Source organism: Gymnoscopelus microlampas (assembly GCF_963454915.1).
Source record: "Gymnoscopelus microlampas genome assembly, chromosome: 12".
Classification (NCBI taxonomy): Eukaryota; Metazoa; Chordata; class Actinopteri; order Myctophiformes; family Myctophidae; genus Gymnoscopelus; species Gymnoscopelus microlampas.
In genome coordinates this window covers 31,276,471-31,293,613 of record NC_139949.1, presented here as the reverse complement: position 1 = coordinate 31,293,613, position 17,143 = coordinate 31,276,471, and the positions used below count along the sequence as shown (strand labels likewise).

General features: G+C 43.6%; 1 protein-coding gene across 1 annotated transcript; it reads left to right on the top strand.

Annotated features, from left to right (window-relative positions):
- Positions 1–205: 205 nt before the first annotated feature.
- LOC311056501 (gap junction delta-2 protein-like) lies at positions 206–16,334 on the top strand (the record flags this gene model as incomplete). The annotated part of the gene is made up of 2 exons (XM_084073163.1): positions 206–276; positions 15,312–16,334. 2 exons carry the CDS (start codon positions 206–208, stop codon positions 16,153–16,155), a joined length of 915 nt encoding a protein of 304 aa, XP_083929289.1. The 3' UTR covers positions 16,156–16,334.
- Positions 16,335–17,143: the final 809 nt, after the last annotated feature.

Sequence of the window (17,143 nt, the reverse complement as noted above, 5' to 3'; positions counted from 1 at the left end):
CAAAGAATAGAGGTCAAAAGAAGCTGGTGCGGGACAGGATCGGTTGCACCCCTATAACCAAACACCCTGCACCCCACACACTGACCAACCGCCTCTAAGAAGAACGAGAACGCTGATCTAGGGTAAGCAGGAGAGTAGGGGTACCAGCTCCCGGAGAAACCCCATTTTCTTCTTCTAACTATTTCGACGAGACCCTCTGTGAACCATGGGTGAATGGACCATCCTAGAGAGGCTGCTGGAGGCTGCGGTCCAGCAGCATTCAACCATGATTGGGAGGTAAGACTGATACCCTCCTCCACTGATGTGCAGACTGAACCAGCACCCCACCTCCCAGTTTTGATTTGTGCTTTCGATGTGTTTCACAAGCTGAGTGTTTGCGTTGTTTATGTGTACGCTAACGATGTACTGCACGTTCAGCGAGTTGACGATATCCCATTGGATACTCCAACTCGTCCCTGTGGTCCCCTGTGCACTGCTGTTCTCCCTAGTGAGCCCTCCCTTCACTCCCCCTCTATCCCTTATCCTTCACCCTCTACACTTCGCCTGCCGTCCTTCTTACCCCTGTCACCCCCACACCCATCATTAGTTCAGGGGTAAACTACAGTGATTGCACATAATCGATCGGTGTACTGAGCATTATTGTTAATTCAGCGAGACTTGCGACCCGTGCTGAAGCTACCCAATAGCCCAGCCATTGATAGATGCAGAGGTTTGACGATGCTGGCCACAGACCAATAGGACAGAAGGACAGAAGGGGGGAGTGAGAGCAGAACATAGGTGTGGGGGATGAAGAGATCATGAGAAAACAGGTGTGGAAGGAGAAATTGAAGGTGGGAAGAAAAGTGTCTCTGACATGGTGACTGAAGAATATAGGTGGCAAAGGCATATACATGAACAGATGAGCATGCAGTCTGATTAGCAGTGGGGACAGGAATTGTGGAAAAGGCTGGAATATCTGGTGTGTGAAAAACATGCTCCATCATCTGTGTGATTAGTCCGAATCAAAGGTGCAATTTTCCAGCTATTAGACACACATCTATGTGTGGGACTGGCTAAGCTCTATCCGCAATTCTGATTTATATTAGTCGTACGATGGTGTATGATGGTGTCCTGCGCCAAAAATTGCAGATGAGTTGTGAGCTTGTAGATCTGCTATTTTCGGCACCGGACACCGTCGTACGACTAAGTATAAATTGTGGTTCAGCAAGTAAAACACATCCTTATGTGATTCACAATTTGAAGGTCACATTCCAGAAAAGCATGGCAGGATAAATGTGGCTTAACGAGATCAGCATAAGACACAAACCCACAGCACTGCTGTGTTCATTATCACAGACCACAGGTAGTCCACAAGGACAAGGTCTAACCTTTGCTCTCTTCCAAGCACTGTTTGATTGCTGTGTGTGTGCGTGCGTGAGTGTGTGTGTGTGTGTGTGTGTGTGTGTGTGTGTGTGTGTGTGTGTGTGTGTGTGTGTGTGTGTGTGTGTGTGTGTGCGCGTGCGTGCATGTGTGTGCGCGCACACATGCAATTCTATGAGAAACCATTGTGGATAAAAGAATGAAAGGCTATCGATCAAGTTTACATTCATTTGGTTTGGGGATTAAGTACATTACACAAAGTTACAATTTAAAACATGGGTGAATTCACTTAGGCCTCTTAACAACTGAACGGAATGCCTACAGTAATCTGTATGTTTCACAGTGTGGTAGCTGGAGTCACTGATAGCTTGTTAGCACAAAAGACAAACACAAAACATACATCTGTGAACGATTCAGTGAATGAAAGTCATAGACAATTAGAAGCACAGAGATGACGCTCAGTTTGTTAGATGCATGTTTCTCATGAAGTAATGATCAAATCTGAGCTGGATCATACACAGCTTACACCCAACATATACAGTAGTTGAAATAAATGCATTCCAAACCTGGCCTCATCCTCTTCATCTTTTAATCTCATTGTAGTTATCACTCTTGTTAAATGAATGCATATGAATTGGTAACTAAGTGATAATACAGCCCTATTCAGGAAGGATACAGGAACAGTGGTCTCCCACTATGGGGAATAGCACTGTAACTGATATGCATGTGTTTTGGTTTCCCTCAGACTGTGTTTGTCCTACATGGCTCTGTAGTTGGCCGCAAGGCATTAGCTGTACTGAATCTCAATCTATTCTGCTTGCCAACATATGTGGTCCTATTGTTATCGAAACACTATACTGTATGTGCAGGGGGCTAGATACCATGGAAGGCATTTATAGTTTACTACACTCATGTGTGCGTGTGCGTGTGCGTGTGCGTGTGCGCGCGCGTGTGTCAGTCAGAAGGTGTGTGTCAGTCAGAAGGTGTGTGTGTGTGTGTGTGTGTGTGTCAGTCAGAAGATAAAAAACAAACGCTCCACTAAAAAGGGGTGCTCAGTGAAGCGCAAATATCCGTCAGGAGGCATGCCCCTACCTCCCTCCATCATTGTGTCTGTGTGGTGCATGTGATGACATTATTTTGGCATTGTGCATGTTGTGCGTGTATGAAAAGGGCAATTGGGGAAAAGCTGTAAGGAAGCTGATCATTAATGCCGTGTGTCAGACTGGGAACACAAATGAGGTCGGGACAAAAACTATGCCTAAACCTATACTCACACTAATCTAGCAATTGGCTGGTGACTAATTGGCAGCCCCGTAAATGACAGCGGCCCCCATGTCTGTCCACACTGACATATGAAAAATTAAGTAGTTAGAGCAGAAAGCCAAAGTGCAGCAACCAGCTGATCAGTAAGTCTATGAAAGTAATGTAAACTAGACAATTCAAAGAAATTGCAAAGTATGTTTGCCCCAACACAAGTTTAGAATCACAAGTCAGTCTCTAAACACTTCACTCAATAGATATTGAGGACAATCTCCAAGCTTTCATTACTAAAACTATGTGGAAACAATTAGAAAGTAAAAACAAATAAACTGAATTGCAGAACAAATCCAAATAAGAAATCTAAAATCCAAATACCGATAGGCAAGGCAGAGATCTCTGATCGTCTGGCAACGTGAGACAAGTCAGAGATAATCAAAGTGCTAGTTCAATTAATAATGAATGTCTGCCCCTTTATGTAATCCTCATGACCGGGACATGATCGTCTCAAGTTGCCTACTGTTATGTCTGGGGACTTCTAAATTCCAGGTAGTTGCTAGAACAGCATTCTAGCAACTAGATCCTGCGTTAACAAATGTTAACAAACCTATTCTTATAAACTAATTATGTCACTGCCCCAATATGGAGGACTGCCTTAAAGATTGTGGATTGGTTCTGCAATGCAGTTGTTTTTTTCACCCAGTTTTAGAAATGAAAGCTGGGACAATGTCCTCAGTCTCTAAGGAGCGAAGTATTTAGAGATTGACTTGTGATTCTATGGAGATGAGGGGTAGCTAGTGCTAACGTTAGGAACAAGGTACAATAACACATTAATTATTATTTTCATCTAATACTCCTGAAATGTGACTATGGAAGGGTTAAATCATTCCAGTTTTGGCCACATTAGCTTGGATTTTGGTCTTACTTGACTTTTAAATGAATAAATGCCTTTGCCACAGCTTGTAACACAGAACCATTCATTTGTGCGATTGAGAGTCAGCATTTACAAAATTAGACCTGTCCTTCCCCATCAACAGCGGCCAACAGTGGTGGAGACTGTTTATTATGGAGAAGAACAAGGAAGAAGAGTTTGGAAAGCCCATTTAGATGTGCTGTTAGATGGCCACTATTTGTTCATTTAACTAACCCGAGTTTGAGGATGTAAAAATGTACCTGTAAATACTATTTTTACAATCTGAGCAAATCTAATTGTCTGCTCTAATAAAGACTCAAAAAACAAGAAAATGTGTGTACAACCTCAGCATCATTTTCCAGAATTTTGATCCGAGTCTATTTGATATGAAAAAAACAAAAAAAAACAAGGATGTGATATGAGCACACCTCATGTAAAAACAAAGTTTATAACCTGGTTAAACCTGGTTAAAAAAAAATGGTAGGCCTGTTAGAGGTGACCATTTAGTGAATGAAGTGTGTTTTCTATGCAAGATGTTCCTTTCCTTTTATGAATGATATGTTACCATTTCTTCACCCATAGCCACAATAGAAGCCAAACTAGTGTAATGGAACAGCGCTGACATGAGAGCAAGTCTCATTACTGGACAATCCCCAAATGGTCCAAGTTATTTCAAATAATCAGGAATGTATCTTTATTACCTATAAACAATGTTTACCAAAGAGAAGAAATGCTCCTCACGAGCGATTATATTATTCTTGAAGGTACAGTGTAAGGTGGATTGTAATCAAAATCATTATTTTAATTAAAATAAAGGCTTATTAAACGTTTATACGAATGTTATCTAATTACTATGGAGCATTTGTAGAGACCACAGATGTCTCTGGGTCTGTGTCTCTGTGCGATCTATGTGCATGTGTGCAAACACACACACACATCTGTGGTCTCCGATACGAAATGTTCATGCACTGTACCATGACAGGAATAAACCCTGCAATCCTGTATTAAGTCAGTGTTACAGACGTTGCAGGTAGAAAGGGAAGAAGGGAAGGAAGTGTGTTGATGCATCATTTTCTACACTGCAATGCTGTAGTGAGGTCAGTGCCAGAGACAAGTAGAGCGAGGAAAAAAAAGAAAAGAAAAGGGGGGAGATAATGGCAGACTAGAGTGATCTGGTAAAGATGAAATAATACAAATCGGGAGAGAAGGATGGAGACAGGATGAAGAACATTATGATGAGATAAAGAGAGACAGTGAGGAAATTAATACTTCATTGGCCGGAGTCCCCCAGGGGTCTGCACTAGGCCCCCTCCTTTTCCTCTACATCAATACCTTGGCCAAAAATAGCAGATCTACAAGCTCATGACACGCTGCGATACGTCGTGAGCTTGTAGATCTGCTATTTCCGCCGAATGTTTGCCCCCGACTAGGGATGCTAGGGCTCATGTAGTTAAGGGAAGTTCCTTCTGCACAGCATTGGGGCGAGCAGAGGTTATAATCACGGTAGGATCTGTGTCATAGCTAGCAGCTGGAGCTGCTAACTGACACTTCTGCAGAGGAAACAACACACTAGGTCATGCATCTATACACACGCACATAGTGTACTGTACTGCACACACACACGCTCATGCATGCAAATGCACATGCACGGACACACAGACACACACTCAGACACGCATATACACACACACACACGCCATCGATTTCCTGTAGCTGATGCGAGTAACCTTCATGATTGACAGGGAGGAACCCTTGCTGCTTTAGGTTTGCACACACTTGACAGCCAACCCAGTTGTAACAGGATACGTTACAAATTAATTTACGTTTCCTTTTAAAGCATGCAGGGGACATTTCAGGTGATGCAGCAGCACTCTACATTATATGGTATTGTGGCATGGATCCAAAACGGACTGCGTTCTCTCTTAAACAAACCCCCAGCTCAGTAATGGACCGAGACACAAACACTGTGTGAATAAATCATTCATAAACAATGTCAAATTGATCCAATCTAAGAAAGTAGCTCTGGCAAATCTTAATTAGTAGCTACTTGGAACATTATAAGTAGTTAGCACATGGTATGTAGTCTAGAAAGAAGATAAAAAAAAATGTCTATATTATCAATATTATCAAAAGTTGTTTGACTGACCTATCACTGTAAGGTTTATGTATATTATCATATACAGTACATAAAAACAGAATACAATAATAAGTCTATTGCTAAATCTTTCTCTTTCTGGTGGATCTCTAAAACAGAGCGGAATATTCATGACAAAGAGGAACCCCTCAGTCTCAAGGACAACCTTCTTATTCAAAATAATAATCCAATATGGGGGAATTGTCCTTTATACTTGAGGTATTCCCAATAATCACCATGTGTAGGATCGTGTGTGTGTGTGTGTGTGTGTGTGTGTGTGTGTGTGTGTGTGTGTGTGTGTGTGTGTATGCATGTATGTAGTAGTCTGTATGTATGTATGTACATACGGTATATACGTATGTATGTACTGTATGTGCGTACGTGCGTGCATGCAGTATGTATGTATATTTATCTATCTAGGTATATGTATGTATGCATGTAGATACAGTACATGTACTGTATGTACTGTATATGTACGTACCGTATGTATGTACAGAATGTATGTGAGTAATGTATGTATGTCTGTAATGTATGTATGTTTGTACGTACGTGTATATATGTATGCTTACAATTTACAATTCACGCGTTTAGCAGATGCTCTTACCCAGAGCAACTTACAAGTGTGAAATCACAGAGTCTTTCAGAGATATGTGCCGTCAGAATATGAACCACATATTATCAAACCACATTGATTCAGCATCTGATGACAGAATTAATAATTTACATCCCTGTCACCAGGAGCTAAGCTTTCCCTGACATTATACCTTTTTGTGGTTATTAGTTTGTTTGCACAGCAATACCTGATGTTGAATGCTGTTGAATGCTATTGACTGAACTACTGGAGCAGACATTTTGCCAACAAAGCTGATTTCAGCTTTCATTTGGTACAATCATTCATTTGGGCAACAGGATTTGACTTGAACTCGAGTGAGGCCCTTTATTTATAGCAAGAATATAAAGAAATTGAGTTTCAATAACGTTACACTTTACCTGTATAAAGAAGGTTCATCAATAGTGTACAAAACAGATGAGCAGTGATGATCAGTGGGCCTAGTTGTAATGCTGATCGATGATTTCACTTCTCTCCCTCCCATGGACGAATTACCTTCCTACTCAAGGCAGAACAAGATGAGTCACTCTGTCTCCCGTTCAAAACTGAAAACACATCTCTGCATGAAGTGTCCTCCTCTACCCTCCAATCTGATTCTCTCTCCACACTAGAATATGCTCATGCCTTGATTGACGATACTTCTTAAAAGTCTTCAGATTGTCTTTGATGCTGAATGCTTCAATAGAAAATCCAATAAAAAAGTCTTCAGATTTCCACTTCATATCAATTATCCGCTATTATTTATTGTTGCACTTCTGTGCGGGCTCACACTACAGACAATCGGGGAGATTTGGAGTCGGGAACACCCTCCCGAAATTTCCTGGTTTGAGACTAATTGGAACTGATTATTTCAAAATGTATTTCAAAGATCCAATCTTAAAGCTGCACTATGTAACTTTCCTCTTCTACCCCGGATTTGAACCCTGTTTCCTTGGACATCTTTACCATTGAGCTAATAGAGCCTGCCTACTTGCTCAGGGGATAAATTGAATCTTGATTATCAGGTCAAAATTCGTCTCAATAGAAGATCAGGGAGACAAAATACAACCACCCCAATTGTATACCAATTGTATAAGTTATATTGTTATATATACTCTACCATACAGATTGGACAAAATTAAATTTTAAAATCTCCTGATCTGCCGACAGATGATAATTATCAACCATGTTTGATATTTATCCACAATAGGACACAATTATAATAGTAGGTTGGCTCTTAATAGTTATTTGACATTACATTCTAAAGCCATGGATTCCATTCAAATCAATTTGTGCTCATTGGATCGATTAATCAATTAATCAATAAAAAATGTTGTGACACCCCAACTCATTCATTATGTTCTCTCAATGAGTTGGGTTCCCAGTATACATTTACATATGCGTTATACTGTAGTACTACTTTTGCCACTGCAACTGTAGCTAAACAAACCTTCAAAAATATGTCACTCTCTGATCACATAAAAGGTGCCTTTGATGCACAATACAGTACAGTATGTAGATTGTGTTAGTGAGAATGTGTCAGTATGTGTGTTTTATTTTGCACCTACTGTTATGCTTAGGGGCATTGTTGTCCCTAGAGACTCATAGCAGCAGCTGCTGAATGGAGTGTGTGTGTGTGTGTGTGTGTGTGTGTGTGTGTGTGTGTGTGTGTGTGTGTGTGCGTGCGTGCGTGCGTGCGTGCGTGCGTGCGAGCGTGCGTGCGTGCGTGCGTGCGTGCGTGCGAGCGTGCGTGCGTGCGTGCGTGCGTGCGTGCGTGCGTGCGTGCGTGCGTGCGTGCGTGCGTGCGTGCGTGCGTGCGTGCGTGCGTGCGTGCGTGCGCGCGCGTGTGTGTGTGTGTGTGTGTCCGCGCGTGCATGTCCAGCCAATGCACCAGCGTAAGAGGAACTACCATTGCATTTACACAGTCTTACAGGTCAAACAGATGCCGACCAATCAATTAGTTAGACATAATTAGCTGAATAATAACCTCACATTAAAGCTACCACTCTGCATTTTAACTCATAGTCATGTTATCATTTCACTGTCAAAATGTTAAGAGTTAAGTCAAAATGTTAAGTTTAAATGCCATTGGAGCTGACCCTACATCAGTGGTTCCAACCTTTTCCGGGTAAGGTCCCACTAGAAAATATTGAAAGTGCGAGAGGCCCACACATCTGACCACTTAACACGTTAAGTGGTCATATGGGTGGGCCATGTGCATTTTCAGAGCATGTTTATTTGAATGATCAATCAATCGATTGTATTCTGGCTTGGATCAATGGAACTAATGTAGTATATTTTAAGTTCCTATTTATCGGTATCACAATGAAAACATATGTTTTTTTAATATTAATGTTAGATTATCATTAAAATCTTAGTGTTTTCCAATTATTTGGGCGCCCACTTGCAATATCCTCATGTCCCACCAGTGGGCCTCGGACCACAGGTTGTGAATCACTGCCCTACATTATAAAAACACCACGACTGTCCTCATGCATGTTATAGCACCCCATTTGGGTCAGTCATGTCAGTCATTCAATCATGAATGACCTGAGCCTTGATGAGAGCAGGAACATTATAAAAGCTCACAACAGATGGAATAACAGGCTCTACTGTGCTTTCATATCTTGTGTTACTGTCAACTTTCTGCCAGCCTACGCACCACCCATGTATATTTAAAATGGTTGCCTGTTGCTCAACATTGAAACAACCCAGCCCGATGAAATTCCCCAAAACAATACTCATTAAGGGTTTCACGGTCACTAATATTTTATGAGTTTTACTTCCATGCCAATCAATTCATGCGTCAGCGCAGTGTTAACATACAGTACTTCAAATGGTCGAGCCAATTTTGAAATGCTTTGTTAGACAGTTCAGGTACGTAGTCGACCTTACACACAAATCGATTTAAGAGCTGCCATGGCCATCGAGTGAAACCCACGTATTTAGAAAAACGCATGCGACATTAGCTACCTAATGAGCCACATAACTAATTTGGCAAAAGATGAGGAAGAGAGTACGCTGACTAGGCCAAGAGCTTTCAGGCTAGCTCCATGTGAGCTGTATGCTCACATGTCACACAGTGATGTATTAAGCCTTCCTCCTTTATTAGCTCACTTGCTCTCTCTTCATCCTTCCACTACATCATATATGTCAAGACAAGGCCTGTAGGTTTGATGTGGCCTATATTATAACTCTATGGATGTGGCCCGCAACAAATTTATTTGTTGACGCCTTGTTGCGCTCATGGTTAGCGGGAACACAGGTCCAAGTTGCCACATACAGCAGAACACACTTTTTGTATACTGTATGCTAAACATGAACAATTATCTACTGGTGTTACATTTTTGGCTTTGTTTGGTTATGTTAGTTTTAACATGTATGACCTATACAGAAACATGGTCAAGAAGTTAATAACTATATCACTTGGATTGGTTGAACAGCTTAGGGCAGCAGAATGTCCCCTTAGCTCACTGTTTTTCAACGTCGGGTCCGTCCGGGGACGGGGAACCACCAACCGTCCAAATGGACCCTTACGGGCCTGTAACTCTGAGAACTGTAACTTCTTTAACAAAACAAAATTCTGTTAAAAAGCATGCGCGTGTGTTAGAAGAAAACCCACAATCGATATATTTTACATAGCTTGGTAAAAATGCTTGAAGGAATTCATGCAAGATCCCATTTAACTGAGTTAACTGGGGAAAAAATAAATAAACAACAGTATAGTATTTGACAGTGTAGATTGGGGTCCCAGAGATTATTATAATATATATTCTTTTAATCAAATGGGGGTCCGTGGCCTAATGCAGATCACACTGGGGGCCTTGAAATGAAAAGGGTTGAAAATGACTGCCCTAGCTTTTCTAGGACACACTCATGGCAGTGGAGAGATAAAAATGACACATTTTAGACATGGGCATCTACTGGCCACTCATGAAGTAAGGAATGGGATGCTACATGATCCCCTGCTGATTTATTTTAGCAGTCCAAGTTGGTGACCTGATTTGTTGTCGGGCAGAAACCTTGTATCTCCGCAATTCATATTTGTATGTTTTGTATTTCATAAATGAATGCCCTGTTTTATATTTTGTTGTATGACAGTGTAAAGGTAAAGACAATTTCCGATCTACAGTACAAGCTCACAACGTGTCGCATTGTAGATCTGCTATTTTTGAAACACTTTGTCTATAGTGACTATAGCCAGGTGATGCCAGGTTGAAAGTGGTTAAGTCTGTCTGTGGTTTAAAAGAATATGTAACCAATTGAAAGTATTAACAAGAGCTTTTGACTAAAAGCTCTTGTTAATACTCCCCCCCCCCCCCCATTTCCAGAAAAGTATTTTAGCACATACAAGGTTCCGGCCAACAGCAACGATATTATCCCTTCGGGTTTGATATCTGATTCAAAATGATTCTTGCGTCATTTCCTGTGGTCACTGAATATTCTACCATACAGTGGAAGCCCTCAGGGCTCTTCCGCCTCAACCTGCAGTAATGTATGAGCCCCTCTGCAGCATTTAAACACTGATGTTTGCAGATGACCTCTCACTGCTTTCTGCTAATGCAGCAATTTTGTTCATTGCTGATTATCCTGTAACCACAGCAGCAGAACACGCACACGCACACACACACACACACACACACACACACACACACACACACACACACACACACACACACACACACACACACACACACACACACACACACACACGTGTGTAAACATGCATGCCCAACACCCTATATTGCAGCATGTTGGAACTTGTAAGTGAGAAATCCAAAGCAAGTAGCCTCTGCAGCAGAACTCTGCATACAGTGCAGCAGCCCACACTGTATGCGTCCTCATAGTAGGCAACAGCACTGTGAAACCTGCAGTGCTTTAAAGGGAAACATCACAGATTTCGAACCTAAATCCCATTTGTTCTGATGTGATGTTGGGAAGTTTCCCTATAACAGACGAGAGGAAAACTTAATGGGCTCTGTCCTTGATCTACAAAAACTTTGTTACTACAGTACAGTGGTTACCTCACTAGCAGTTTATGACAATAAATAATGTCATTTAATATTCTGCTCTTTTTATCATAAAAACTATATATATATTATAGCATTTGTTTTAAAACATTTGGGGCTTTTATGCCTTCATTATCGATAGGACAGTAGGCTGACAGGAAATAGGGAGAGAGATGGGGAGTGACACGCAGCAAAGGCTGTGTGGATCGGGGACTCGAACCCACGACGCGCTGTCAGGTTACATTGTAGCCTAGATTCCCTGACCGCTGCGCCAGCGGTCCAGGCCCAAAACTATGTTGATTTTAACCACTTAAACCCTATATTCTTTGTTGACCAGGGTTCCCCAGCGTACTTGGTCCTCTCCTTTTTTCCTTCTACACCAAATCTCTTCGTCGTGAACAGCCGCTCTACAAGCTCGTTTGACTATTTTCGCCCAATGTTGGCCCATTATGACAGGTCCAGAATAGAGATGCTAGGGTTCATGTGGTTAAAGTATATATGAAGTTATACCTTATACCGGAAGTATTGGCCGTCACTCATCACTGTAAGACCAGTCTGTGAGACTGATACAGTACATAAAGGTGCCTGTTTTTCAGAACATTCACCACCAATGTCTGGTGAATGTTCTGATTGTTCTGATAATCATTGACACAAGCGGGGGAGACAAACATGTGCACACAGAATTAGGGGGTACTGGAACCTGCATTGTATTGTAGATCAATTCTTTGCATCTCAGCTCATCAAACATACAGTATGAAATGATATATATGTGTAGTGTAGAATAGCTGCTTTCTTGGTAGCAACATAATGCGGGCCAGAATCAACAAATTGTGTCTGTGTGCGTGAGTGTATGCGTGTGTGCGTGCATGCCACAGGGTATTTTAATCACTTAGTTAGGTGTTTTAACCACTCATGCCCTTTTTTTAGTCTTCGACATACGCTTTCAGTGATAGGTACAATTCGCATGCAAGCATGCAACTTATGAAACACCAAAGGTGAGGCTACATATATTTTTTTTCTTTTACAAATACACCGAAAGGCAGTGTAGCGTACACAGCTCACAGCTGCTCCAAGCACAGATGCTCAGAGGCGAGTGCCATCCCACACCAGGGATGCACATGCCTCTCTTTCCCTCTCTGCACTCTCTCGCCTTACAGTATGTGTGCCGTTCCCCCCTCCCTCCCTCCCTCCCTCTCGCAAAAAATCACACACTCGCAGGTGGTGCAGGAACAGTCCTGCAGCAGCATGCTGCTCTATTTTAAGTCAGCTCCACGGTAACACGTTCTGCCCTGTCTGACACTTTTGCCCTTGTAAGAATTTATACCATCACTCACGTCATGGCTATGGTTGCTGTGGTAACTGGTCCTGAGGAGTAGGTGTTAGCAGTGGGGCTCATTTAAGACACACCAGACTCTAGAGACACACACACACACACACACACACACACACACACACACACACACACACACACACACACACACACACACACACACACACACACACACACACACACTTATAGAGAGACCTTTTGTTTAAATGAATTGTAAAAATAATCGTCAGAAATTGAATTCTGTGGATCTCGGGATCCTTACGTGGATCTCGGGATCCACATGGGAAACAGCGTGGCGCCGATGGAGCATCGCAAGACTGCCGCAGTTCAGGCAGTCATGTTGTTCCCCATGGTCAGTCACCCTCCAATCTCATTCGTTAACGACAACGTATGCCCTCAATCCTAATGGTGGATTCTAGGTAGTCTTTTTAAGAAGAACAGCGTTCACTCTTCATACTATACACTCAGCATAGGTTACAGCTATAGAGTATTATAAACAAACTATAGTGGTAACCGGAAATCCCCGCCCATTCACTACTATGGAGTTGCTCGACCAGCGCATACTCCCTTTTCCCGCCTTCTTCCGTGTTTGGGGACGATGACGTCGCAGAGATCCTCTGTGTTGTTTCGGCGTCATAGAGTTATGTCTTGCATGCGCAGCAGAGTCACCTCCGTGCGCAACCCTGTGTGCAAAAGCTTGTGTGCAAGCTGGTGAGTCGAGCTCATTGGTCGAAAATGTATCTGTATCTGTAGATCTGTAGTTTGGGAGAAACTGTACCAAATGGGGGGTCCGTGGCCTAATGCATATCAAAATGGGGGGACTTATTAAATATTATCACAAATATTGAGAATGTCATAGAGCGCCGGCCCAAACAGTGACATCCGTACCAGCCTCTCCAGCCAAGTCAGTGAGGCCAGGCCAGTCTGCTGTGCTGGTTCCCCTGGGGGCATTCTATCTATGTCCCTCCAGTTGCCTCAGGTGGCCTAGTAGTGTGATAACAAGCCACTCAATGTAACTCCACACGGTCAGTGAGTGGGTTGTAAAAAAAAAAAAAATTGGCTCCTCCATGCTCTACCCCCCCTCTCTCTCCCTTTCCCTCCCCGCAATGAAGCATAAAAAGCAGAGGGAGTCCCACAGTGTTCAAGGCTTTCCTGAGTCATCAGAAAAAGCTGACAGTCCAGCCCCAAAACTCAGGGCCCTCCTCTGCAGTGCTGCTGCTGCTGGATCGACCCCAGATGATGGAATAATTGTACAGTATAGCAAGCCTCCGAGCAGTCTACACCGTATACGTAAGCAGCAGCTCTAGTCTCTTTAAGTCCACCAAGCCATTCTGTGCACTCCTATGCAGCACTGCAGCGTCAGGAGAGATCTGCAGTTCTGCTCGAATAATCTCACCACTTTCCTCTGTAATTCCTGCAAAGGGCTACCAGGGGATTTTGGGAATGCTATCAGCCGGCTCAGTGCGCCCCCTCTATGACTTGTGGAAAAGAGATACCTCCACTTTTGCCAATCTTGATGCCAAGTGGCTACAGTATCCCCTGTTTTCAAATGGACCCTTATGGGTCAGTAACTCCAATAACACAGAGGATTTCAGTGTAGATTCAGATCCCAGAGATAGAAACGGTATCAAATGGCGGTCTGTGGCCTAATGCACCCTTGGGAATGCTATCAGCCAGCCTCCCATTAGGTACTCAGTGCACACCCTCTGTCTGTATGAGTCATGGGAAAGAGACACCTCCTTTTTGCCAATCTTGATGCCAATGGGTACAGTTTCCCCAGTTTTTTGGCACAGTTGTCAGAGCACTGGTGCACCGTATCCCCCCCCCCCCCTCCCACACACACACACACACGAACACACACACACACACACACACACACACACACACACACACACACACACACACACACACACACACACACACTGCAGCTCCCTTGGCAACTGTGACACTGTGCCCTCTAACCACTGACCCATATAATAGTGCATTGCCACAAACCCTGCTTAAGTGCCAAAGAGCAAGCCGAAGGGAGAGAAAGATATGGAGTGAAATAAAAGGTGCATTCAGTGGTACTATAGGTGTTCAAGACTCGAGAAAACAACAGCTATCTCGGATGAGTACAAAATTATAATTAAATGATAATTGGTTTTATCGTGTATACACAGTCATGCATAAAAGCAACACACATACACACGCACACGCACACACACACACACACACACACACACACACACACACACACACACACACACACACGACACGACACGTGTGAATCCCTTTTAAGCTCAGCAGTGATAAATCACCTCTATCTCATGACACAAGTTGTTAATTCATGTGAGCATGCTACGTTGAGCACAGCAACTCCACCCTTCTTTAGCACTGCAGTAACTGATTGACAACACGCACACACGCACACGCACACACGCGCACGCACGCACGCACGCACGCACGCACGCACGCACGCACGCACGCACGCACGCACACACACACACACACACACACACACACACACACACACACACATGGAGTACATGTGGGCGATAAATACGGCCTTCTTGAACTGCTTTTGTTTCTATTGATTTGAAGTGGTTGCGCTGAGAACAGCACTCAGTCACACGGTACACTTATCTACCCATCCACATATCACTGACATGTTGTCTTTCTCTACTGTGTCACCCCCTCCCCCTCCCCATCCCCCCTCCCCCCTTTCCATCTGTCTGCAGGATCCTGCTGACAGTGGTGGTGATTTTCCGCATCCTGATCGTGGGCATTGTGGGTGAGAAGGTGTACGAGGACGAGCAGATCATGTTCATCTGTAACACCATGCAGCCGGGCTGCAACCAGGCGTGCTATGACAAGGCCTTCCCTATATCACATATACGATACTGGGTGTTCCAGATAATTCTAGTGTGTACACCCAGTCTTTGCTTCATAACGTATTCTGTGCATCAGTCTGCGAAGCAGCGTGATCGCAGCTACTCCTTCCTGCACCCTTACATGGATCAAAGTCAAGGTCACCACGCTCCAAACGCTCGCAAGCTCCGGAACATCAACGGCATCCTGGTTCAGAACCCGGATAGCGGCAAGGAGGACCACGACTGCATGGAGGTCAAGGAGATCCCGAACGCACCCCGCGGACTCACGCAACAAAAGAGTGCTAAAACGCGGCGACAGGAAGGCATCTCACGCTTCTACGTCATCCAGGTGGTTTTCCGCAACGTGCTGGAAATTGGCTTCCTGGCCGGGCAGTACTTCCTGTATGGCTTCAACGTGCCGGGGATGTTTGAGTGCGACCGCTACCCCTGTGTAAAGGAGGTGGAGTGCTACGTGTCTCGGCCCACAGAGAAGACTGTGTTCCTGGTCTTCATGTTTGCTGTGAGCGGCATATGTGTGCTGCTCAACCTTGCAGAGCTCAACCACCTCGGCTGGAGGAAGATAAAAACAGCCGTCCAAGGGGTGCAGGCACGCAGGAAGTCTATCTGTGAACCACGCAAGAAGGACGTGTCACACCTGTCCCAGGCTCCTAACCTGGGCAGGACCCAGTCTAGTGAGTCAGCCTACGTCTGACAGAGGCTCCTCTGCCTTGGGGCTCCTGGACCTCTTGACCTTTGGAGAAGAGTTTTTTCCCTGGCCCAGAGCCCCCATTCATAAGGGCACAAACTTTAACTGCAAACACTGCAACATTATTCAGTTCTCAGAGTCTCTTGACTCTTCGAGAAAGAAAAAGAACCCTTGTCAAGGGCAACCATGTTACTGTAACAAAGCATAACTTAAAATGGTCATGGGGAGTTCTACCCTGCCTAGGTGACACTAGGTGCCTTCAAGGAGTTCACAATAGATAAGAGATCTGTTGTGAAGTGATTATGGATATTGAAAAACTGTCAGGATAGGAGGAAGAAGTAACTTAAGTCTTTTTATCATTTGCCTTTGCTGGAGGTCAAAAATAATCCCTTCATTTTCCAAGTATGTGTGCATATGCAAGTGCTTAAGCGTGTGCATGCATGCGTATGTGTGGATGGGAAAATAAGACGTGTCTGACTTGAGTCAGAAAACAGAATGCTGATTTGAGCTGCTGAGGGAATGAAAATTTTCTTTCTGACTGTTCATAATCTGGGGGTAAGTTCATTCAGAGGACATCTAAGGGATATGCGCCTTTTTATCAACCTATATGAAACTTGAATACTGTAGGTAAAACGTAAAGAGAACTCTAAAACTATTTATTGTCATAAAACGGAATTATGATTATGAACTGATTTACTGTCCCTGTGCCAGACTTGACATATACATATTCGCATCTCACTGTGTTCTTTGAAGCATTAGGCGGTGGTCAGACTGAGGACGAAATGCTCTGAAGCATCTGCAAGCAAGCGGTGCTAAGACTAAAACCTATGCTATGACAGAACACTTCATACATTGAATTTGATTTGGGTTCAACTGTGTGTCATGCACCACAGCACTCCCAAAGCTTAAGTGGCATGCCATTTACACTTAGAAGCCATTGAACACACTAAAGCAGTGTGCTAGAGTTTTTACTTTGGCTTGTCAGTGTGATCGC